General features: G+C 32.0%; 3 protein-coding genes across 3 annotated transcripts; 1 reads left to right on the forward strand and 2 right to left on the reverse strand.

Moving 5' to 3' along the window:
* Window positions 1–890: 890 nt before the first annotated feature.
* Window positions 891–3,043, reverse strand: LOTGIDRAFT_232889 (hypothetical protein). The gene is made up of 2 exons (XM_009058187.1): window positions 2,974–3,043; window positions 891–2,287 (listed from the first exon to the last, which is right to left on the reverse strand). The coding sequence occupies exon 2, from the start codon at window positions 2,167–2,169 to the stop codon at window positions 1,798–1,800; it is 372 nt and encodes a 123-aa protein (XP_009056435.1). The 5' UTR covers window positions 2,170–2,287; window positions 2,974–3,043; the 3' UTR covers window positions 891–1,797.
* Window positions 3,044–3,868: 825 nt separating this feature from the next.
* LOTGIDRAFT_120211 (hypothetical protein) lies at window positions 3,869–10,464 on the forward strand (the record flags this gene model as incomplete). Its single annotated transcript, XM_009058188.1, has 16 exons — window positions 3,869–4,062; window positions 4,320–4,395; window positions 4,682–4,796; window positions 4,976–5,085; window positions 5,231–5,272; window positions 5,431–5,495; window positions 5,705–5,824; window positions 6,095–6,204; window positions 7,626–7,849; window positions 8,057–8,174; window positions 8,220–8,281; window positions 8,645–8,704; window positions 8,843–9,033; window positions 9,395–9,476; window positions 9,745–9,847; window positions 10,247–10,464. 16 exons carry the CDS (start codon window positions 3,869–3,871, stop codon window positions 10,462–10,464), a joined length of 1,890 nt encoding a protein of 629 aa, XP_009056436.1.
* Window positions 10,465–11,636: 1,172 nt separating this feature from the next.
* Window positions 11,637–16,197, reverse strand: LOTGIDRAFT_120180 (hypothetical protein; the record flags this gene model as incomplete). The annotated part of the gene is made up of 10 exons (XM_009058189.1): window positions 11,637–11,844; window positions 12,537–12,664; window positions 12,889–13,131; window positions 13,620–13,786; window positions 14,354–14,456; window positions 14,627–14,809; window positions 15,056–15,139; window positions 15,388–15,561; window positions 15,732–15,878; window positions 15,982–16,197. The coding sequence occupies 10 exons, from the start codon at window positions 16,195–16,197 to the stop codon at window positions 11,637–11,639; spliced, it is 1,653 nt and encodes a 550-aa protein (XP_009056437.1).
* Between the last annotated feature and the right edge of the window lie 10,732 nt (window positions 16,198–26,929).

Below are 26,929 nucleotides of genomic sequence, written 5' to 3' on the forward strand. Positions count from 1 at the left end.
GCACGAAAAACTTTTGGGGAAATTCAATTAAATTCGGAGATTTAAAACGAGCCCTAAATTTTCAATGAAAAGCCCATGTTCCATTATACGTAGCTACTATGAATCGAGGGCTCCCAAGTATTTGATCCGTCGGGCCCAAGCATTTTCCAACCGGGCCCATAGAGTTCCTTCCTTGGGCCCCAGAGAGTAAATCTTGCCCTCAGGGGCCAGTTTCTCGAAATCTTAACATAAAAAAGTTGCAGATTTTAAGAAATGGGGTCATTTGATTGGTTGATAGTGCCATATTTAAGATCGATTTAGGGATTGACCAATCAGAGAACTAAAATACTAAAATTGTGTTCTCTGATTGGTCAATAACTAAAATTGATCTTAAATATGACATTATCAACCAATCAAACGACTCCATTTCTTAAAATCTGTAGTTTTTGTAAGTTATGATTTCTAGAAACTGGACCAAGGTCTTCAATTCTTAACGTTTTTATGCTTTTGCGGTTTGTCGCCAAGGAGGGCCCACATTCGCATACCGACGTTCCAGTGTGACCGTGTGACCCTTTTACTGTGACCGAATTACCGTGTGACCTTATTACTGTGACCAAATTACCATGTGACCGTATTACTGTGACCAAATTACCGTGTGACTTTTTTACTGTGACCAAATTACCGTGTGACCTTTTTACTGTGACCAAATTACTGTGTGACCTTATTACTGTGACCAAATTACCGTGTGACCTTTTTACTGTGACCAAATTTCCGGTGACCGATTTACCTGTGACCTAATTACCTACATTCATTTCATATTGCACAAACATCTTACATACCTCACAAAACTGTGATGTCAGCCATCCTCTGCCAATAAAAGCACAAGTTTTTTTTTTCATAAACAACTCCCATTTCAGTTCTTAAATATTCCAATATATTCAAAAGGCAATGAATACAAAACTTGTCTAAATTTCTAAAAGTAAATTTTACATTATCAGTTATAATTATAAAACAACAGGATACTCGCTACCATAAGTGCATAGCGCAATCTATACTATACTCTGATGCTAAAATTAAACAATACCCTTCAATATATTTTACAATAGTGATCGACGATCACATCTTCTTGCACTCAGATGAAGTAAATGGGGGTTACTTTGCCCAAATTCAAGCTCATTGGGAAGATTACTTGTTCAAATTCACCCAAAATGCAATGGAGGACTTTTTTCACATAACTGAAATTGAAAATAGATATAAATAAATAAACTAAGCACCAATGATCCAAACCACAAAACGAAACCCATTGGTAACAGCTTATAAACTTTTCACATGAGGAAGTATATCAACCATAAGTGATTAAGTATTTCATAATGAAAAGTAGTATCAGGTGTCTAGAAGAGTAAGCATACACAGCCTGGCGCCACACCTGTCATAGCTGCTCAAATCAAATGAAACATTTCAACCTTACTTCATTTTCAGTTAAAAAATAAAGCAAATAATTATATCATAATACACCTACCAAATCACAGCATCATAACATAAATACAATAACAAAATCTCATTTGATAAATGGAGAAAGCAATTTATCTAGATAATCCAACTAAGGACTGGGTCTTGTGTCAATCAAGGACAAAAGGAACTTTACTCTATGATTATCACAGTAACAGACGTTTGTACACTACATATTTCACACTTGATCTCTAGTTTGTATTAGTTTTAAAATTAATGTATAACCTAAAAACCCCATGGAATATAGATCAAAAAAGATCAGTTATCAAAAATTATCACAAAAATATGTCACAATCTATTCGACTTGGGTCATTTTGTATTATCAGTAACACTTATATTTGTATATCCTTGAATATACTGTCTACAGAATGGACAGTTTCTATCAAGTTTAGTGATAATAACATCAATACATTTTTCACATATTTCTCTATGACGACAAGGATAGATTTCTACATTATATTCAGCATCTTGGCAAATCTGGCATTCATTTTCCTCATTATATTCTTTCTTGGTTTTTCTTCGCCGTACAGCATTATTTCTGGATAACACTATAGCTGTGTGAGATACATCAGGTCCACCACCAGCAGAATGCTCCTGACTTCGAAAGCTTCTATAGGCATAGTAGATAGCTGCTATTCCTAAAGATAAGATAGGTAGAGCAAAATACGCTGGATGTACCATTGTTCTTTAGAAAGTTGTTATTAAACATCAGCAGTATTAAACTAAGCAGATCTTCCTTAAGGTAACATTTAATTTTCTAGCCTCATAGGCCTACCTCTCGAAATATGTTCTGATTTAACTGAAAATAAAAATCAATCAGACATGAAAACGTGTAAATGGGTGGGCTATCACCTTCAGTAGATGTATTATTCAGGAGGCCTAAGAATTGGTTTGTTTTTGGGATAGCCTTCCAAGCACTTTGAAGAATACTAATCACCATAATCATATTCTTCATGTAGAGTCAATACCCATAACCAGAGACCTAATTAATGGTAATATTTTTTTGTTACAGTATATTTCTGGCTATAGTGTCAATGCCCAAGCAGCACCAAAAGACATGTTGGTTAATTGCCCATACAATATAATAATCATGCAATATGCACATCAGGAATAGGATTTAAAAAAACTCTGGCTTGATCCAGCTATGCTAATGTTGACTTATATTAATTTTATAAATTAGACATTTTTTGCGACTTGTTAGTTTGAAGACCTGATCATTCTAAGACACTGATGTTAATGTCCATTACAGTAAATAAAAAACCACCAAAACAGACAATATTATTAATTGTTTATCTGTACGTGCGCTTTGTTTACACATTGACAAAATATGATTAGCTTGTTGCGTTAGCGCATTATTATAAATCACACCAGGCATAATACGACCTTTATAGTTGTACGGAGGGTAAACTATAAGGTTTGACTGATATACAAAGTAAGGCCATATTTCACGGTAGAGACTACAGCTTTAATAATGACAAATAATACCTAATCAATCGATAAATCATAGCAAAAACGTCTAATTAGTTCAGTAAATAAACTTTCGCTTTCTATTTCCTTCTAACGTCACCGGAAAACTTTTCAATTTTCAAGTCTGTGAAAGTGGTAGTTTCCGGTTTATTTCACGTGTGTTTATTTAATGAGTTTATTTGGCTAGATAACATTTTACAAACAATCTGAGACAAAATGGACGATGCTTCTGGTTTGCAATTAAACATCTTTTCAAGTGGAAAACTGAAAAAAAAATTTCGTCCAAAATACCACAGCAAGGTAAAATTTTGTATTACTTTTATGTTGTCCGTGTCTGAATTGCTTCAGACCACAATGATTGAATGTTCATCAAATGAATATCCTTCCCTTTCTGTTTCTCAAAGACCAGTAAAAAGTCTATTAAATGTCTGAGAGTTTGAAAGCAGTTGATTGGCAAATCATTACTTAAAGAGACAGAAACAGGAATTTGCCAGCTAAGCCATCAGTAATAGTGTAATTTGAGCCTTCAAATCCATGTGTGTCCAGAATTATCCGTGTTTGAATGTTAAAGTTACGACTTGTCAATTTAAGATAATCTGTGTTAAAGGTCTGCGTAGATATAAATAGTGATTAAAATTCATAGTTTGAAGTATTTTTGAAGGAATTATCCGATTTTCGTATATTTCTAAGAGACCTACTTTTGAAGACTCTTTACATTATTCAAGACTCAAATCAACCCCCTATATCGAACCTGTCCCTTTAATTTATTCAGAAAGAGAGAATCAAAGAAAAGAAAGTAGAGAAAAAAGCAGCTCCATTTTTAAAAGCAGTAAAAGTTCATCAAGAGAAAAATGAAATTCAGCAAGTGTCTTCAACTGATAATATTAAATCCAGACCCACTTTAAATGAAAGCATGTCAGAGGGAATAGAAAAGAAAAGAAATAAAGACCTTGACAGAAAAAGGAAAAGTAGTGAAAGAGAAAAGAACATAAAGGCATCTGAAGATGTGAGTTTTGATCACCGACCACCACCTGCTAAAATTCAGCGCACTGGGCCCTTTATATCTTCACTGTTTAAAAGTAATCCTGATATCCCGAAAGTTGATAGGTAAGGCACCTTATATAATCTTGAGATATTGAAAGTATTTGTGGTATTATATCAGAATATAAAGTCTGATACATGAAAGAGGACAAAAGCTACAGTTTACTTGTAACTACTATACAGACACATGTCAAACGTTTTAGAAGTTTGATGGTATTCCAATGATACAATGTTAGACTTTATTATTATTATGTATATTACTAAATCAATTTGAATGAAACTATTGAGACAGGAGCCCTCATTGTTTTTAACTTATATTTCAGTTCATCTGTTCAGACAATAAAAGAAGAAGTATTTACTTCTAAAAAGTTTGGCGATTTACCATTGAGTCCTAATATGGTAAGATTCTGTTATCATCAAGGATTTGACAAAAGGGTTATAAAATACTTTGTAAATTTTGGAGCAGGGCTGTTGATTTTAAAATCCCAACCAGATATTTTAATGTGTAAATGAAGAATTTGTATCAATTTTATATCACGAATTCATGAAAAATCCAGGTCCCATACGAAAAGTTTCATTTATTCTAAATATATTTGCATGTGGAAAATTAAAACAAAGCCTTTCAATTATTTCGCTCGAAATTATAGCTACTTATTTTTACTAATCTTATTTTGAATAAATATAGATAACTAACTTGGAAGATAGAATGAATATGAAGAATATGACCACAGTACAACAGTTAGCTATACCTAGAATATTACAAGGTCAAGATGCTCTAGTTAAATCTCAAACAGGTTCAGGTCAGTGTTTTATCTAATTGTTATGATTTTAGCAGACATGCCCAGTAGAAACCTCTGATGAAACTCTTTGACTTTGTCAACTGACTGACCCCATAGATAATATCAAAACATTTTTTAATATCAATTTTGCTACTGAAGGTGATACTGAAATGTAGTGTATGTTATTATTTATATTTAAGGTAAAACTCTGGCCTATGCTGTTCCTATTGTTCAGAAGTTACAAAGTATCACACCAAAAATAGATAGGTCACATGGTCCTTATGCTATAGTAGTTGTTCCCACTAGAGAGGTAGGCCAACCATCATATTATATTTAAGATTGTCTTTTCTGTAAGAACCTGACTTCCTCTTTGCAAATCGAATCAAATTTTTTTAGTGTTTACTATAATTTACCATTTCATTTGCCATTTATATGTTGTATATTTCTCTTTACAGCTAGCAACTCAGAGTTATGAAGTCTTTATGAAAGTGTGTAAGGTATGATTTGAATTTTGCTAACAAATTTACCATATTCTCTGAAGTTTTGTTTGTTTATATTGTAGTAGAATCTAAGTTTAATTGATTTTGTTGATTGTATACATGTATGTGAAATGATTGTGTACTCTTTAAGCTACAATTTACTTTTCAATTTCCAGCCCTTTGTATATGTGGTTCCTGGTTGTTTGATGGGGGGAGAAAAAAGAAAAGCAGAAAAAGCAAGGTAGATATTAACCTTACATAAATCTTTATGACAATGGTTAATAATTAATGAATGAGAACTGATAGGTATTTGGGCTGGGCAATATTAAAGTGAACATCATGATATTGGTATATATCACAATATTTCTTAAATATGGTTTTATTGGTTTTTATGTTCTGTTAGATAATTGTAAAAACCATAAATGCCTATAAAAAACAACATATTTGTAGAATAAGAAGAGGTATTAATGTATTAGTTGGTACACCAGGAAGATTGGTTGATCATCTACAGAATACACATGGTTTATCTGTTAAACATGTTCAATATTTGGTATTGGATGAGGCTGATAGGTGAGAATCTAATAACCTATCAATTAGAATTAGTCAGAAAAGAACAAAATTTAAGATTATTTTGAATTATTGTTGTGAATTCAACAAATTTTTCATATTTTTTTTGTATACATAGAGTCCTGTAGATCCAGCTTTTTGACTGCAAATTTAAGAGCTTTATATGACCAGCTTAATAAACAGCCTACTTGTATCTTTTTCTAGCTCTTTTGCTGGAAGCTGTAAGCCTAAACATGTTTGCACAATATATTATAAATGTTGTCATTGATTTAGATTGTTGGATATGGGATACGAAAAAGATGTAGCCCAGATTGTAAACTCATTGAATGATTATGGTGAAACAAAACGGCAAACCATTTTATTATCAGCCACATTGAGTGAAGGTTAGATATATTTTTACATTGCTATTATATTTTCTTTGAATGAAATAAATACTCTAATATTACTCTATTACATAATGTGTGATTGATAATAACCTCAGCTCACATAACAAATTTCTAAATTTAAATTCAGCTGATCTCTTTTACTCATGTAATTATTTTTTTGTAACTCAAGCTCATGTATCACTATCTGATTAGCTTATAATGATTCAAGTATCTTTATCTCTCAATGATTCAAGCTAATATATCACTATCTGGTGATGAATCAGACTCATGTATCACTATCTGATTATCTTATAATGATTCAAGCTCTTGTATCTTTATCTCTCAATGATTCAAGCTAATATATCACTATCTGGTGATGAATCAGACTCATGTATCACTATCTGGTGATGAATCAGACTCATGTATCACTATCTGGTGATGAATCACACTCATGTATCGAGCTCATGTATCACTGTCTGGTGATGAAGTGAGCTCATGTATCACTATCTAATTACCTTATAATAATTTAGGCTAATGTATCACTATCTAGTCATAATTCATGCTCATGTATCAATGTCTGGTGATGAATCAGGCTCATGTATCACTATCTGGTGATGAATTGGGCTCATGTATCACTATCTGGTGATGAATCGAGCTCATGTATCAATATCTGGTGATGAATCGGGCTCATGTATCACTATCTTACAATGATTCAAGGTAATGTATCACTATCTGGTGATGAATCAAGCTCATCTATCTTGTGATTATGTATAATTCATTACAGGTGTAGAAAGATTAGCAGGCATGTCACTATCAAATCAAGCTCATGTATCAGTGTCTATTGATTATGTATAATTCATTACAGGTGTAGAAAGATTAGCAGGCATGTCACTATCAAATCAAGCTCATGTATCAGTGTCTAGTGATTATTTTATAATTCATTACAGGTGTAGAAAGATTAGCAGGCATGTCACTATCAAATCAAGCTCATGTATCAGTGTCTAGTGATTATTTTATAATTCATTACAGGTGTAGAAAGATTAGCAGGCATGTCACTATCAAATCAAGCTCATGTATCAGTGTCTAGTGATTATTTTATAATTCATTACAGGTGTAGAAAGATTAGCAGGCATGTCACTATCAAATCAAGCTCATGTATCAGTGTCTAGTGATTATTTTATAATTCATTACAGGTGTAGAAAGATAAGCAGGCATGTCACTATCAAATCAAGCTCATGTATCAGTGTCTAGTGATTATTTTATAATTCATTACAGGTATAGAAAGATTAGCAGGCATGTCACTATCAAATCAAGCTCATGTATCAGTGTCTAGTGATTATTTTATAATTCATTACAGGTGTAGAAAGATTAGCAGGCATGTCACTATCAAATCAAGCTCATGTATCAGTGTCTAGTGATTGTTTTATAATTCATTACAGGTGTAGAAAGATTAGCAGGCATGTCATTATCAAATCCAGCTCATGTATCAGTTTCTAGTGATGATGTTGATCATGATGATAACATAGATTCAGGAATAGAAAACGATAAAAACGAACCTAAAGAAAGTTTTGCTGTACCACAAGAATTAAAACAGCATTTTGTTATTACACCTTGTAAATTAAGATTAGTAACTCTGGTTGCTTTTATTCTTTCTAAATGTCGGGTAAGTATTGAATAATTTAAAATTTGATTAGCCATAGCCAATGTGTCATTGTTTTGCTATGATGAATCTCCTGCTGAAAGGAGTTTTTTATTTAGTCATTCCTTGTATGATACATTTACTTATATCAGTGTCTTTGATTGTTTCTTGCTCTGTAACTCTAGGAAGATTTTTTGAGTTATTAATAAATGTATTTTCTTTCCATTACAGTTAAATAAAAATAAAAGTAAAATGATAGTATTTTTATCAACTCAAGATTCAGTTGAATTTCATCATAAATTAATCAGTGATATATTCTGTAAAACCAAGAAAAAGAAAGTAAAATCTAGTAAAATAGAGGATATAGTTGATTCAGAATCTGAGTCAGATGAAGAAACTGATATGAAATCTTTAAAATTTGATTTATTTAAACTACATGGTGATATGGCTCAAAAGGTGAGACGTTATTCTGGAATATATATATATATAAAAAAAAAGTATTACAATAACAAAATATTGTCACTGTTAAAATACAATTCAATACATCAATCATAGAGCAATATGAAAATGTTAAATACATGTAGTGGTAAAAATTCAGTAGGGATGTAGGCTGAAACAGGTCAGATCACATATCGTGAAATTTCTGAGTAACAACATGTTTCTAAATCAATTTTTATCCATATGACATTATGATATCAGTCTATGTCAAATCCTGTTCCATTTCTAACTGCCGTTCTTTTAAAATGCTCAGAAGTACAATACAATACTGGCAGATATTAATGTTATAAATATATGTTGTTATTTATCTTGTCTAACTAGGAAAGAAATGAAGTCTTTAAGAAGTTTAGTGAAATTAGTTCTGGTGTTTTGTTATGTACAGTAAGTATTACTTTAGAAAAGTGTTCAAAAATCCTCCCTCCTCCTAAAAAATCCTTTAAACAAAAAATAAAACATTATACAGAATACTATTATATAATATTGTAAGTTATACTGTAGTTATAGTAATGTGTGTTCCAGGATGTTGCAGCTCGTGGTTTAGATCTACCACAAGTTAGTTGGATTGTACAATATACTACTCCTGGTCAGACATCAGACTACATTCATCGTGTAGGTCGTACAGCTAGAGTTGGTTCACAAGGACAATCATTACTATTTCTTATACCATCAGAGGTTAATTATATCAAACAACTTAATGATAAACATATAAGGTTAGTTTTATACCATCATTTAAATGCTGAGATCAATTTAAACTAAACTTTGTGATTACTTTAACTATGCCAGGTCACATTTTATGACATTTGTAGAATGTTAAGATAAGTCTACCGTTATAAGGATTTGAGGCAGTTTTTGGGAAACAGTTATGTGAATATTTACTAGTAGATAAAGATCAATTTAAATAAAAAAAACTTTATATTGTGCTGTGCAAACAGTTTGTTAAACTTTGTTTATGTGATAAAGTTTACTAGCATAGGTGACAACAGTCTATATATCAAGACCTCTATAAACAATCTAATGTGTAAATTGAACATATCACTGATATTTATTGAAATGTTTATGATCATTTTTCAGTTTAAAAGAAATGCAAATGAAGAACATATTAGAATCATTAATGACTGTAATAGAATATATCAAATTTCCTGAAGAAAACAAGGTAAGTTATGGAAATTTTGTAAAATGATACTACTTTTAAATCTGTAGGGAAGGAAAACAAATTTGTCTATTATCCCTGAGAAAAATTTGGATGTGATATGTTCACAGAGTTAGGTGATATTTTGTGTACTCTCTGAGAAAATTGAAAGAATATTAATAGTTATTTATGTATAGTTGACATAAGTCTCACAATTTGTTTAGAAAGCCTGAATAATTTGATATTGAGCAGATCACATCTGATAAGTAATTTATTACTATTTAATATTTAGAGACAGAAACCTAGAATGTGGGAAGAAGCAGCTACTGCTGTACATCAGTTATTTGAGATGTATGTAGCTAAACATCCTAGTATGACAGAATTATCTAGAAGAGGTATTTGTGTGATAATTTAAATAGCATTATGTTCAAATGTTGAGTGCATCTCGAAGAGGAGTATTCTCTTACATTCATTATATAATGCAATTATTATGACCTAGGGCACATTCTTACTTTCATGTAGCATGTTCTAATTGAATCAGTCTCAGTTGAAAGTCTCAGTTGAAAAGAGATCACACAATTTAGGATGGCCTCTACTGGAGTTAAACAGCCTTGAAACACGTGGGTGACTTCAGACGGAAACATGAAAAATAACATCTTAGGAGATTCAAAGATTTTGGGGTACCTTTAACAAAACGTCTAGAATGTCTTGTTGAATACTGGTTTTGTCCTGATATAAATTTGGACATATATTAAGATTTATTTAAAGGCATTGATATCTTTATTTTATTTCAGCTTACCAATCATTTATTAGAGCTTATGCTACCTATCCTAGTCATATGAAACATATATTCTCTATAAAGAAGGTACATCTAGGTCATTTAGCTAAGAGTTTCGCTTTACGTGAAGCACCTGGTTCTATTGGTGTGGTACAAGCTAAGAAATATCAGGAAGATCATGCTCAAGATAAGAAAGACAATAGGTATGTTATAAGTATATTGAAGAAATTTTGACTTTTACCAACATTGAAATATTAACTGTGTATTCTAAAACATGTATGACATTTTTTTTTATTGAAATTGCCTTTTGAAGATTTATGAACTATTTCCAGTTCAGTTCTACATGTTATGTCTTTGTTTGAGTTCAATCTAGATATATCAGCAAAACTACACTTCTAAAAACCTTGAGATGGGGTTTGTCATCTTTTTTTTCAATTTCACTGAATTATGATGTTTTCATTTAGCTTTTAGCAGTCATTCTGATTTCAACAAACATAACATAAATGTTTTATTTTTCTTTATTATAGATATGTCAAGAAGAAATCTAGAAATGTGATGTCTGAATTTTCTAGTGGATTGGGATCTGAATTAGGTGTTACACCAAGACATAGAAATATACAAAAAAAGTTAGCTCATAAAAAACTTGTAAATGAAAGGAAACAAGCCAAAAAATTAGCGAAGAAGAAGAATAAAATTTCTGCCAAATAAATAAAGATTATTTTGAAAAATATCTTTATTCTTTTGTGTTTTGATTTCATAAGCTATTTTATGTCTGGATGATGCATTAAATGACAACAATAAAACTATTTGTCCATCTTTCCCTATGTATGTTAATGTAGACAAACCTTCATAATTCATTGTTCGTTTGGCCATACATGTAATGTTAGATACTGTAAGTAACAAAGATGATGCAAGTCTTAGTTTAGCTCCAGACAACCACATCACTCAGAATAACTTTTTTATGAACAAGAATCATCATGGTCTTTAAAAGGAACATCTATTTTAGTAACTGGAACACCTTCCCAGTTGCCCTGTAATTACACATTTTTTAATAGAAGGTTAACGGTTACAAAATGAATGCCGCTGGTTGTGATTCATAACAGATAACAGATCATGAAGTGTTTAAATCGGTTAATGAATGAAAACGTGTTATAAATTACTTATAACATGATTGACAAAGGTCTGGCAGATGGGGAAGTGGCCTTCTTATTATGTAATAAAATAGGGCTAGTAAAATGTCAGCAAAGATCTGTGTAGTAACCTTAGGTCACTCTTTTCTATTTACACATTATACCACAGCTAAGCACCACCCACTAGTTTATACGAGGAAAAGATGTAAGGGAATTGTCGAAATCATGTTATAATTTTATGTAAATATTTTGTTTCACGATTTCCATGTCTCTAAATTACCGTGGAATTGTGAACATATTAAATGTATATGTTGTAAAAAAACTACTAACTGGAAACCTATGACCATCAGATTGGTTACACTGCATTGATATGGGTGATGTCTGATAAACATAGTCTAATAGATGGACATTAATAGGTAACCATGGTATACTGTTATAGTTATACTTAATACCTTCATTAATCACTATATCTACACTTTCCATTCTATAAAATAAATAACATCAATACCAGTTATTTCAGAATTTGGGCTTGAAACTGCGCTTTTGTGCTGAGTTTCTACGAATTCTAAACCATTCTGTTGCAAGAAAATTTTGACGTGGCATTAGTCTACTCGCTCTGATTCGGAACTGTTGAGAAGTGTTACATACCATGTAGCACACGTGGCTCATATCATTGCCTCCAGCAAAAGACTGGTTTCGATGTTACCTCAAACCTTCATCACTTTCGGGGGAAATGGACTGATAAGTTAGAATGTGCTATATCAAAGAAATACTTCGCTGCTTCCTTACAATACCATACGAAACGCCCTAAAACGATTTGTTGGGCTCTTTTCACGAGTGTGCCGGGGTCTAAACTTCCATTTCGATAGGATTGTTCCGCTTGAGTCTCGATTTGCTAACATGACTACCACAATCTGCTTCCCTAAATTGAGATGATCTGGTACTTAAAGATGCTTTCCAATCCCTTGATAAAGAACCGATGAGCTCTGTTACGGTATGATTCATTTCGCGGTCGTAATCGAGTTTGATCCGATCTGAGCTAGTCTCCGACTGGTATATCAGCAGCTGGACTGAACATTGACTCATTATCACCGGGTTTTAAGAACATGATTTCAATTCGCAATTCCATATTGTGGGGGAACCTAGCATGCAGAAATGGTAATAATTATTATTTACCTCTTCATAAAATAAAAGAAGTTATATAGACTGTCATAACTGATAGAACTTTTACAAACTTCCAAATTTACTTTAGGATAATAATGTATATAATTTACACACATTTCTTCTGTGATCGAAAATCCACCCTGAAATTATAATAATAATAAACATATACTTATATAATGGTTTCAAATAATTTTTAAACAATACTTGTTAGCAAATGGTATAAATATAAAATAGATGATGTTCGGAGCGATCGCATCAACACTGGGATGTTATATTCTAATGTTCTCTGCAATTTTCTCTGCTATATGTGGCACCTTCGCATATTATATTTTGGATGGGTTATAATATAATAGAAGCAACTTACAAATGTTACGTTTCTTCTATCAACAGTACTGTCTTCGCATTCAGTAATTAACGCATCACCTGGTAATATATTGATTGGTCTTCGGAGAACTCGAACTTCCTGGAAATGTGGACTATAATGGTTGTCACGATTGACCTCTGGTAGTTCCAACCCATTCCGAACATGTTTCGTCCAAACTCTTTTACCTGTTAGATGTGTGTGTAATTGTGATGCAAAAATATTGATTCCATCCTTAGGTAACGCCTGTAAATATTGAAGGTCAAAATAAATAATCAGTTGGATTCTTCAGCGATGTTCATTGCTTTAGATAGGGGAGGTTAACTTTTTAAATTAGAATAGAATCACTGGATAGGAGGGAACGAGAATATCCCGCAATTAGCGACCCTTGACTAATACATAATACACAAGATGCACTGCTGATATATTAAATCTTCATAATATACAGGTATAGTCTAATATAATATATATTGGTACCGTAGCATTCCAACTAAAATGAATAAAGAACACAAGTAATAACGGTCCGAACATCAAACCAAACTCGAAATCCAGAATATCATTTTGGCAATACATTGGTAGCGGCTTATGATCTTTTCACAAAGTAGTATATAAATCATAAATGAGGGAAGTTTTTCATAATGAAAGTGGCATCAGGCGTCCAGAAGAGTACGATTTGATATAATGGTATAATTATATTCACTGTAACTGTTTGATTCGCAAAAAGAACAACTTACCATCTGAGTACAATCAGCTATACAGTAACCAGACAGAGTAAATCTATCTTCTCCTGGTGGTATGACCATTTTATCAGTGTACTCTAATCCTAGTTCCATTATACCCATATCATACTGTCTTAATGTTGGTGTTACGTAGAATCTTATACCAGAACTGTCCACGTGACCTAGAGGAAACGAAAAATACACAGAATGCACAAAGCTTTTAGCAGGCGAAGGAATTCAAGAGACACAGGTTTTAGCAACACAACAACAAAACAAACTATACCAACCAAAATGATATTTTCGATAGTGACGATATTAAAGGAACCACACAAGTCAAACATGATATCGCAATGGAAGTCACAAATGTCCTCAATTAACTTTCGAATATAAAAACTTCACGAATCTTCTTCATGTTCTTGTCAACTGCTTTTCATGGTAGTCAATGCACAAAGTCCTCGCATTGCTAAAATCAGGAATCAAGAAACCATTTCCGACAATTTGAGGTTTAGTTCTTTTGTTACAGTTTTACGTTTAAGAGTTGTGCCATAGATCTTCCAATTATTATAACTACTGTAATTCGGTTCAATTCCATATCATTGACTTCATATTTGTAATGTCTCTTCAAACTGTTTTAAACGATATAAACTTTACTATTGATTTTTACATTGGTATGAAAATTGTCATGTCTTTCAGAATGAATTTGAGCGCATAAATCAATGTGAAAACAATAAATATTGAATCAAATTTACCTGTCTGTAAATGTGGGTTATGGAAATGAACTTCAAGTAACACATAATGAGAAAAATCTTTACCACCAATTGGCGAACCAGCTTCTTCTGGGTAAATTATGGGCTGTAAAACAACAACATCAAATGCTGTACGGAGTGAGAAAAAAACACCGATGATGTACACGATCAATGGTAACACGTTCTCTTGTATCTGTGCTACCATTTGATACATTGTCAAGCTTCTTGACATTAATATCTCTCAAAATACCCAGAAGTTTTGCAAGGAATACAAACCTCTGCTCCCATGGCCCAGGCTCCCATAACATTTTTACATCTAGCCAAATCGGAATTAGGATCCATTTTACCCTCGGGTACTTTAGGACCACTGTATGGTTTGACGGGATTATTACCAAAACAATGGAAAACTTCTATATGATGTACAATTCCTTCATTTTCTTTTTGTATAATACCTTCATACTGAAAAGTAAATAAAAGCAATTGTTTACGATACCTTATCATGAATAGCAGGTCCCATTTTTGGAAAAAAAACTTAAGCAGGAAAGGAAACACTGGTTTTGGTTAGGCCTACTACAAGGAGTCTCAAGGCTAACCGGAATAGGTTGACGGTAATGATGAAAAATGCTGGTCTGAATTCTAAAAATTTCAAACATTAACTATAGGCGATTTAGAATATTCACCATGTCAGAAGTTTAGATGTCTTACCCTTACGATATGTTGTTTGTGGTTTAATTTTGGTAATGTTGTTATATACCACCAATATGTTGTTTCCACCCCAGGAACATGGACCTGATAAAGATAAAAAAAAAAAAGGTACAATGTATAATGTGGCCTCAGTTCAGCCTGCTAGACTTCATTAAAAATTAAGAAAATCTGTACTGCTCTGTATGTAAGACAGTTTCAAATCCTATCACACCACAAATAAGCACTTCTAGTAAATGCTGCAGTGAGATTTGCAAATCTCTTTGGGGAACTGAATGCAGTTAAAGAGGTCCTGGGTCATTTCTTACAACCCCGGCTTTTGTGCTGACACTTACCTTTGGTGCTGTAATGTCAAATGTCCACACATCACTAGGAAGTGAAGGTAGATTAACATCAGGTTTTAACAACTGAACACGTTGAAATCCATGGCGCAGTTGTCGAACATCTTTACCAATACATGATGATGGTGTTCCTTTAGAGGTAAAATATACAACATGTGTCGTTCCATTCTGAAAAGTGTATAATGCGTTTAAGTATGCTAATGATCAATTTCCCTGTTTATAACATTGTTGACTTTCACTAAATATTTTCTATATCGTCCTTAGATATATAACAAAAACGCCCCTGTACAAAAAAAAACTGTATTTTTGTAACACAACTAGCAAACCTTCTTACTTACATCTAACAAATAATCGTGGTCGTCACAACTATCAAATGGTCTAGAAAATTCAAGAATAGATAATCCATGTTCAGTTCTAGCTTTATTCAGATAATAATCTTGAGATTTATCAGAATGAAGAGCCCCTTTGTCATCAGTCCAAGAGTCCTGAAACAAAAAAATGTCATTGACATCGTAGTTGAAAAAAGCAGCTTTTAATGCATGTGTTATATATGTTCATAGGCATGCCAATCAGTTGACTTCTGCTCACCTGTAAATGGTGCGTCTTTACAGGATCATTCCAAAACACTACAAAATCAGCGTTCGTCACTTCTCCATAACCAGAAAATCCCACTCCAAACCAATAATCAGGTGGAAGTTGACAGGTGATTCTAAATGACACAGTTTTATTTTCATAAAATACATTCCAACACAACATCAATTTGGATTTCATATCCAGCATCACATGGTATTTATATCCTTCCATCAACCGTTTCATTTTATCCATGTCCATATTATCCATATTTCCATTATCCTTTTCAGAGTTCATACTCATTGACATTCCCATGGCATCATCATCGCCCCTCTTCTGGATAGGATCTTTATTGGCGGAATCTTCTCCGAATATGTCTGCTGTCCACATGTGATGATCTTGTTTTACCACATCTTCAGTGTCGCCAACTGTACTCAAGCTGTTGTAAATGAAATCTAATATGTTCTGTTCATCTGCTGGGGATAGGTGTGTCTTGCTTTGTGCTCGAGTAACGTCGAAACCAATGTTTTTGTCAGTAGGAAGACTTTCATACCCATGTTTTTGTCTTTCAAGCGAGACGTTCTGGAACGATTTTTGTTTAACCTCTTTATTGAGCTTTTGGAGCACTTTCTTTAGAGCTTTCTTTTTCGAACTGATTTTATTATCCACCAGGGTTTTCTTGGCCGTGGAATTTTGTTTTCCCTTAAATTCAGTTTTGATAGGCTTTGTAAGGTGCTGATGATGTTCGTTTTCCATAAGGTCTGGGCTAGGAGATACTGTTGCACTTTGATCCACGACATGGTTGGCATGATCTTTCCAACTCATTGATTTTAAAGTTTTAACATTTTCTAGGTGTCTTAAACCAGGACTTAACCGTTTAAACTCATCATATTTTGATTTTGTATCCAGAGTTGGGTTCAAATTCTTTAAATCAAACCTTTCAAAGTCGGTATTATCAACCACAGTTCTATCCATCCATCGAGTCATTCTCTCATGTTCAGGAAAATTAGTTTTTCGATTACTGATATCAAATAGAAATCTTTTCTTGGCATTATTCAAATCTTTCAGAACCTCACGACTAGTTTCTGCATCACTCTCCAATTTTCTGTAATAATTGCCCAATGGTCTGATATGATGACGACTCAAATCGACTTTGGTTTTAGCAAACCAATTCTTTAGTGTCTTGGGATATCTTTGTCGTAAAATGACCCAATCTAAGTCATTTTCAAAGGGTATAGCAAATACACAGGGTAAAAAGAAAACGTATATCGACAGTTGCATTGTTGAATGAACCATGTGAACTCAAAATATATCTAAAAAGAGTTTTTCTAAAAATGTTAATTTTTGTTACTCACTAACAAGATCCAATAAATAATATTTATATGTACATTTATATCCGTTTCACTCCAATGATTTTAATAGAAAAAATGAATTTTTAACAGGTCTGTGTCTTATCCTATAACTTGCAGCAAGACATTCCACAATTTAATCATTCAAAAATCTGCATCTTAATAGATTCACATGCCTTCGATGTCCCTGGTACAATGTTAGACAACCGTCATCTGAGAAGTTGTTGGTTGATTTAAGATTACGTGGAGATTTCATTATCCCACTTGTGAAGCGAGTGTTTAGGAATGACAAAGATAATCCAATCAGAAAGACTGACTCTTGTCAATTGCTCTCCAATTATCATGTATTATTTATAAGATGAAGTCTGTTATGGTATTGTGTGATCTTTGATTAATTTTCTTATAGCTATACCATATTGGATCATATAGATTATTAATTGGTTTTTATCTATACCCTGATTATCATGGTACATTATTTTAATAGAGCTGAATAACATTCCAGATACTTCTGGTAGCCCTAGGGGTTTAAAAAAAATAAAAGGTTTACATGAGTAGTTAAAATCAAAATTCAATTTTGTAATCCCGAAACATGATCAACTGCCATACTATTGTATTTAATAATGGATATTTATTTTAGTTTATCATCCTTAAAGGGACAGATCCGTCATTTTTTTTTTACCTTAGTCTCAGAAACGGGATTTTTTTTTTGCTAAACTAGTCAGTAAAAGACCCTTCAAATCCATGTGTTTTCAGGATTATCCGCGTTGGAAAGTTACAAAGACGAGTCGTCTTTTTAACTCTCTTTAGCATGTATGTATGAAAGGTAATATGGAAATAGTACGTGTTATGATCCGATTTGATACTTGCTATACGAGTAGATTTTATATTATTGTTTTTAGTTTGTTGGTTGATGCTCTTAATTTTAATATGTCAAATTGATTTAAATTTGTTGAATCTTGGTATGGTAGTGAATTTATCGCGATATCAGTAATTGCCCATGACCATGTTCATATTGATGAGGTGAGAAGGTAAAGGTTGCACTTTTGAAAAGTTAAATTACAATGAACATTACTGTTGTGTGGGCGTCAAGTCCTACTATTGAATAGGTTTATACAAATCGGTCTCATAATCAGTAGTTTGGTCAATGACAGTTTTAAAATACTATTATAAGAAGAATTTAATGATTTGGAGATCAACTGTGAAATATTGAAGTAACATATAATAATATTGATTGATATACAAATTGTGTATATAAGACATATAATTAACTGATGATTATAAATAAACAAAAACGTAGGCTGTACAGTTTGAACTCTGGCATTCCGAGTTTACTTCATCGCTTCATACTTTAACACGATGGGGGGAGTATACCTTCTATATTCTTATTGGCAATTCTGTACTGTATTTCATTAAAAACACTAACATTTGTATAGTAAGAAAGTTAATCGACCTCTCTACCAATTGGCACAGGACACCAAGAACAGAACTAATTTCCACCATAAGTGTATGAAATATAACCAAATAATAGTTATCTCTTAGTTGGTTCCGTATACAAAAATTTGAGGAATATTTACCAATGAAGTCTTAAGTTGAAAACGTTGTTAAGAAAAATATGGTGAAAAATATCAACTTGCACAAAATTTCATTGGGAATATTTCATTGATTCGTATTTCATGTTGTGTTCTTGGTAGTATAAAAATGTTTTACAAAGATATCACTCTTTGAAATTATTGTTTTGTATTAGGACAATCAGTTTATAAACAGCAGAAAGATAGGCTGTAAAACTTCATTCTATTTCTTATTGATTAAGGGTTCTATTTAATGGTCAATTATATGAATAATAGATATAGATTTATGTAGATATTATAAATATAAACAACTCAGATACCCTCTTATTAATAATGCTGCGGTATATAGAATTCTTCTTCCAAAATCGAATATGTTAACTCGAGATATATTCTGACATACTATTTTAGGGAACTGATTATAAATATGTAAATTGAAGTCGTTTACAGATCTCATCAAATCACTTGTTATAGATTTATTTGTGCAAACGACATTCAAGTTGTTCTTGATGGCCGTCATTCAATTGAAAAGGAATTAGTTTTCTATGCTTTACTACCAACCAACTGACGTCTGTTCATTTTAAACACGCGCTAAGAACGTGAGGCTTATTTCCGGGAGTTTTCATTTATTTATTCAATCCATTGCTGACTAGTTCAATCATTTCCGGTATATTAATCTGAAGGAAATAAATGGAATCTCCGATTTGACTCTATGCTCTGCCCATTGACACAACAGTTTGTGGAATCCATAATCAGAAAAAGGACAAACAATCAATCTAAATGCAAAGTGCAACCTTCATAGTATCGTAACGAAGTTATTCTTGGTTCACAGCCGATTCAATGCGCTTAACTTGTGACCCTTTGCTATAAAGATGGAACCTTTGATAAAAACTATGTGTAAATGGCAGCACTAGCTATGGCTGTTCCTGCAGATACATTGCTTACAGCAATAGCAGTGGCATTTTCATCCCCCCCCCCCCCCCCCATTAAGAAAATTGCATTGTAGACCTACCCCAAATTCATTATTAACCAGTTTTAAATCAGTTCTATTTTTCAAACATTTTCGTTGAGGAGAACCATAACTAATATTTCATCATTAATTTTTGATCGGAGGTTTTCCTTAGATAAAACTTCACGCAGAGTTGTCCAAGTGTCTGGACATTATTCACTACCAGGTAACTCGTCTTCTATTCTAAACACAGCACACTTACCGTCAAAAGATAAGGTGGACTTATTATAATATCATAATAGTTGGGCCTCTATTATGAAAGATAACGGAACCAGCGGGGGATTAATTGACTGTGTTTTGTAGCTAGAATTCATAAAATGTAGTTGCCTCCCTTATACCATTAATATTTCCCTTGAAATCACGTGATCCATGGAGGCGGAACTGTAAATGTTTACATTTTATTTTGACAGAAGAAAGGCCACAATCATCTGTAAGAAAACTAAAATGCCGATCTTAACTTGAAAATAAACAACAGATGAGCATCGAGCTACACAAAACTAATTAGAGCAGTATTTTCCAAAGGACATTTGAAAAAAAGGTAATTAATCCATAAGGTCTACTCAGCCTCTATAAAGGCTCTGGTCTACTGTGTAAATGTGTATGGTGTTTTAATTAGTCCAAGTATTCTGACCTTATCTATGGACTACCCAAGACGACAAACCTTCAAAATCATCAGTCGGAGCTTGTAGATAGTTCAGAGACTATATTCTAGTGGGCCATCAACAGAGATCTGCATTATAACCCATTAGCCTACTAATAGTCCTACTACTGTCACTATCACCAATGTGTTTAGTTTAAGCCAGGTCAGAACTATAGGCTACATATGCACACTCATGTCTTGTGAAGATTTCGGTAACTACTGACTGCTAATTATTTAGTGCTGGACAAAATGATTTAAATAATCGATTATCGTCGCAAGGAATTTATAATTTCAATTATCGATTATAAAAACCTTTTTGTTTTTGTATTTGTGGTTTTGCCTTGACTTATAAATAATTTAAAGATTATTTGAAAATTCATAATCAAGCCACTAACGATTTTATCATTTCGGACAGCAGGTAGTGGGCGTATGTTACCTTGTCTTGCAAGCTGTCTTTGATTTACAGGGTTTCTCTTATTTCGATTATTAATCGTTTATTGATGGACAGTCTGTCATCGATAATCAATCTCAAGGCTTAACAGGTTTTTACTGTGATTTCCTGAACACTTCAACAGTTCTAGTAGACAAATCAAATTTTGTAAATCTTCAATTAGAACAGATAGTCTTGCAATGAAGAATTCATTCAGACAGATTCCTTGATTTTGGCCTTTATTGAGAACACCATTTCACATTTTTTTTTTATGAAATGTTCATTGTCATTGTCACAAGTTTGTATAATTGAGTAACATTAAAATTTTTTCATTTCTGAAGCTACTTAGGGTTTGATAAGGTTGCTCTATTGAAAGATATTTTTAGCCTTTATATCAGTGAGCTACTTGAATCTTAGATACGGCTATATATTTTATTGAAAGTGTTAAATTAAAAGAGAAAACTGATGACATTTAAAGTTCCAATTGAAACCTAGAAGTTAGACAACTGTTATTGTATATTGTGATGTATGTATACAGTATGACTGATGACTGAAAATTATTGTTTTCTACCTTCATTAATGACTTTGCATTTATTGAATTATGGAATGATTTATGCATCAGAATTTCAGAACCTGAAACATGTTGTAACTGTTTTTATTCTATAATTTATGTATTATATCACAGAATCCTTTGTATGTATTAAAGTCCATTCTACATAAGCAAACCTTAGCCGGGCCTGTTGAGAAACTTGTTGAAATTGGACGCAACAAATTAATGACAAAGCAAAGAAATGTTTATTGTGAATTATTGCCCTTGCCCTTGTTCTTTGAATCTACTAACAACTTTGTTGGATTGTAAAATTATTATGTTTACCCAAAACTGAATTTACTCAGCAAATTATGCCAAGGAAAAGGCTGATATGGCACTGTGCAAACTTCATCAATATAATGGAATTCCTGATAGAAATTATTGGTTCATTCTCTTTAAGAGAATTTATTGCGTTAGTGGAACAGATGAAAATAAATCTCTGGTCTAGAGAAATTCCAATATTTGGTGGTAAGCTGATAATCAGACTAGATTGTAAACTGTGTAATATTGGGTGAAGATTTTATTGATGTTTCAGCCGTCATGTGGAAATCAAACTAGAGTTAAAAGGGATCAATAATGAAATAAAGCAGATAGTTGAAGTTGGTAATAATAAGCTGGAATATGAAATAGAGATAAGTACATTGGTAATAGTCTTATGATGATTTTACTCTAGTCAAGTGTATAAATGTTGTATTAAGAGAAACTATTGATGTTATTATTATATGTTATATAGTGAGATTGATGGTAAATACTTTTGACTTCTTCATTATAGATATAATGATTTTATAGTCTGTATTAAACATAGGATGATAAACAGTAATAGGAATAGAATACGATCATCAGGTTTGAAATGTTTTGCCTTCTGGTCTTTAAAAGATATAACAACTATTGATGTTATAAGATGATGGTTGCAGGTGGAAGGCATGGTAAATCAGTATGACTTCTTCAATATAAATATAATGATTTTATAGTCTGTATTTAGTATTATAGGGAAGATAAATAGTGAGATTAGAGAATAGGTTCATAAGGTTTGCTTTGCTTGAAGAGATATAACCAAGTATATGTTTATATAACCATTGATGTTATAAAGTAAGGTTGATTATAAATCGCTATGACTTCTTCAATATAAATATAATGAATTTATAGTCTGTATTAAGCTTGTTTGATATTATCCGTAAGATCACGGAGAATAGGATCATGATGTTTAAAATGTTTTGCGTATAAGTGAGGTTGATGATAAATCACTATGATAAATTAATGATAGTCTGTTACTAGTATTATTGGGAAGATAAACTGTAAAATTAGAGAATATGATCTTGAAGTCTGAAATATTCCTTGGCTTCAAGAGATATATAACTATTGATGTTATTATATATGTTTATTATAGTGATACTAAATCACTGTGACTTCTTCATTATAAATATAATAATTTGATAGTCTGTATAATAAATGGTAAGATTGAAGAATAATCTAGAAGTTTGAAATGATTTGAGATATAAGTATATGTCTAGAGAACTATTAATGTTCTATAATATGAGGTTGATGGTAAATGACTGTGACTTCTCTAGTATAAATCTAATGATTTTATAGTGTGATATAAGTGGTCTATTGATTGTAAAGGGTAGATTAGAATTAGAATCATTAGAGATTAATTGTTTTATAATATAATGTGATGTAACTATATCAATCTATGTGTAAAGTGTTGTGGTGACTAATACAAGTAAAAATAAATAAAATCTGTTTCTTGTCTGATTTGAAAACATTTTCCAGTCATGTTTGATTTTAGCCTTGAAATGTCAGTGTTGGAGTTTTATTTTTTGATCAAACTGAACTAGTTTTCTAGTCATTATTTTACAAAATTATATCATACTATGTATAATTTTACTGTAAGTATAATTTTAACCTATTTGACAGACATCACCATCACCACCATGTCTGTGGTTCCTGCAATTTCACTAAAACTAAGTGTTTGATGACCTCACTAAGTACCTTATGTGATAAAGCATGTTTTGCAATTAGTGACGTCAACACTTATTTTCTTATGGAATTGCAGGAACCACAGACATCTGGAATGGTGCAAATTTATTCTATCAGTGTCCCCGATACACACAAAAAATTCAGATTACAATCACTTTCAGAATTATTTTATGGATATGTTCATCTTTGGATTCTTTGTGATTTAAATTTCCTTCATATGTTCATGTTTTAGAGAAAATGTAGAAACTGTCCTTCACACAGATTAACTACAAAATCAATAGCTAAGATAGATTTTACAAATCTCTTATATTCTGACTCATGTATTCATTTCTGTAATATGCCAGTCTGTGGTTAGCTTTGTAAATGTACATTATATGATATTGTGACTGGATAATTCTTGTAGTTTTGGATCAGCTGAATATATTCTGTTGATGTTTGAATAGATCTTCTTAACTCTGTATTATTCTAGTGGACACGGCTGGATACTGATAATCTGAGGAAAACTATTGTCAAGAGATTTGATCAAAGAACATTAATTTTGATGAATAGGTTTGCATGAGCCTTTTTTCTCTTAAAATATATAGAAGCTCTTTTTAAATGCAAAGAGTGGTAATTCCGGAAGAATTTCTTTACAATTAGAATTATTGATTGAAAATAAACTTATCAATTATTCAAGAAAATCTCCATTGTTTAATTTTCTGCCTTCTGTTGGTAGTGTATTAGTCATTATTAGTGTAGATACCTTACTTAATTACTGGTCTATATTATTATTTATTTATTGTCTTTGATTAAAATTGTCCTCTATACTCAGTGTGTGTAGAAATCTGATGATTAAATTCTCAGGATGAAGTGGAATAAAAATCAATGATATACCACTGTCTATCTAATACACTATATAATGTCATGTCATCTATTGGTGTAATAGGATTGTCTTTTTGTAGATCAGGTATGTTTGAGTCTATTAGTTTTGTAAATGTTATATATGTATATATTTATCTATTAGCTTAATATCAGTGTGACATTCAGATTAATGATGCAGTGTAGACTGCAATTTTTATAATGTGCCATTATTGATAGATATAATTCTATTCTTACTTTAAGTTATAAAAGCTCTTCTATTATGATACTTATGTATTTTGTAGGGATATTTGTAAAACTCAAAACACTGGGCACTGTTCCTCAAAAAATCTTATGTTATGAATTTGTCATAAGTGTGAAATTTTACATTGTGAAATACCATACTTATGACAAAATTGATCTGTGTTAGTATAATTTGTAATGGCATTGAAGATTAGTTTTAAGGTAGTCCAATAAGTTCTTACTAATGAATCACTGAACACATTTAAATCATAATTTAATTTCAATTTACATCAAAAGTCATTCCATCCACAAATTAATTTTAAAGGGACAGGTCAGCATTTTAGGGTGTTGATATGAGTCTGGAATATATATAAATAGTCTTTAGAAGTAGGCCTACTAGAAATGTACCAAAATTCATAGGAATTTCTTTTCCTTTTTCTATATGTCTTTTCTATATATATGGCAGCTTCTAGAAAAAGACGACTTGTCTTTTTAACTTTCAAACGCAGATAACTCTGGACACACATGGATTTGAAGGCCCAAATTTCGATGGTGACCTCTGACCACTATTACTGAAAACTGAAAAATTCCTGTTTCTGAGACTAAAGTATGAATGGTCAAACAAGTAGCGTATCTGTCCCTTTAATACAAAAATTACTATGGTAAAGTAGGAATATATGAATATTGCTTGAGAGATTCATCAATAAATTGATATATATTTTATTTTTCTTTTATAGAAAAGAGTAGGCAGTAAAGAATGATTAAATTTATAAGATGTATAAATTGGGAGTTATTATAATATTTCATATCATTTCATTGTCTTTAGCTGAAATAAGTAAGTAATATTTTTATATGATTTTCATTTTAATAGAAGCTACAATTACTTGGCTCGTCCCAGCAAATAGTGTTTTTGGAATGCTAATACTGTTAGTGAAATTCTATATTGGGGTTCAGATGTTACTGAAATAACTATTTATATTCAGTTTCTTAAGTTAAAAAATGATAAGAGTCGAGTAAGTTATGTTTTTTTTTTATCAGCTCAAGAATTGGCAATAATTTCACAATTTTTGACCTTTAGATGCTTGTATGCTATGCTTTACATGTTTAAGATTCCCTTATGGCCAAACTTTCCAAGAATTTCTCCATTGCACACAGTTAGTTTTTTGGCAATAAGATAAGGATTTGTTTTATTTTTCAGAATGGATAGCTCCACCACAACATACAGTTGTTATGTTAGGAGGAGATTTAATGTTAGATTGTTCAGCTATAGAGACAGACAGTCAGAGTTTGATATACCAGTGGTATTATAATGATACAGTACTACCTAGCACATATTCTATCTTTCTTAATAATTCTCTATTTATACCCAGTGTAACTACTGATAATTTAGGTGATTATAAGTGTATTGTTAATACATCTACAGATCAACTGATATCACCTACAGCAACTGTTATTGCTGCTTGTAAGTTTTTTTAATAACCAAGTTTTATATTTTATTAAGATAGTACAAAGCAACAGAAATCATCTGTTCATTTCCATTTTTTATCCTTCATGGTTGCCAATTTTGAATATGTTTTATTTTTACACTAGCTTATTTCTTATGCCTTATTTATAAAATTTTATTACCGGTGATTACTTTGATAACAATGATTCGTATTTAACTCTTTCCTACATGAAAATGATGCATTTTTTCAGACTAGTTCACTAACTATGTTTTTGGTGATTTTGTCTAGTTTCCGCCCCTTTTTTGACTGCTCAGCATATTTCATGCGTGTTAATGCATGCTTATCTAGATACTTTGTTAAATATTTTTTTCAGTTATTGATGATTTCATCAGTAGACCCAAATCATATCGTACTATACAAGGTGAATTATTAACATTTGATTGTATCACTGGTAAAAGTGCACCACCATCTAATAGTTACTGGGAACTAAATGGCAAGAAGTTTACACAGGGATTACAGTTAAACTCTTCTTATGGTGATTCTGACCCTACTCGTCTCACTAATCAGTTATCAATGAAGTTAGAAATCGTGGCTGATAGAATCAATGCTGGAACCTATAGATGTGTTGCTATTAATCCTCTGTCAAACCAGACAGTTAAAAGTGAGGAGGGAACATTATTTGTGGGATGTAAGTATAATGCTTCAAATTGTTAAAAAATCATCACTTTACGAACTTTGATTGATGGAATCAAAGAAATAGAATTAATGAAGTGTAGTTCCCTTGCTTGTTTTTGTTACAACAACTGTCATTAACAAATTTACTGTTAGTGTAGTGACTGTGTAGATCCAAAATATATTGTTAAGCAGTATTCCTGCAATAGT

This window comes from Lottia gigantea (assembly GCF_000327385.1).
Source record: "Lottia gigantea unplaced genomic scaffold LOTGIsca_33, whole genome shotgun sequence".
NCBI classification, from domain to species: Eukaryota; Metazoa; Mollusca; class Gastropoda; family Lottiidae; genus Lottia; species Lottia gigantea.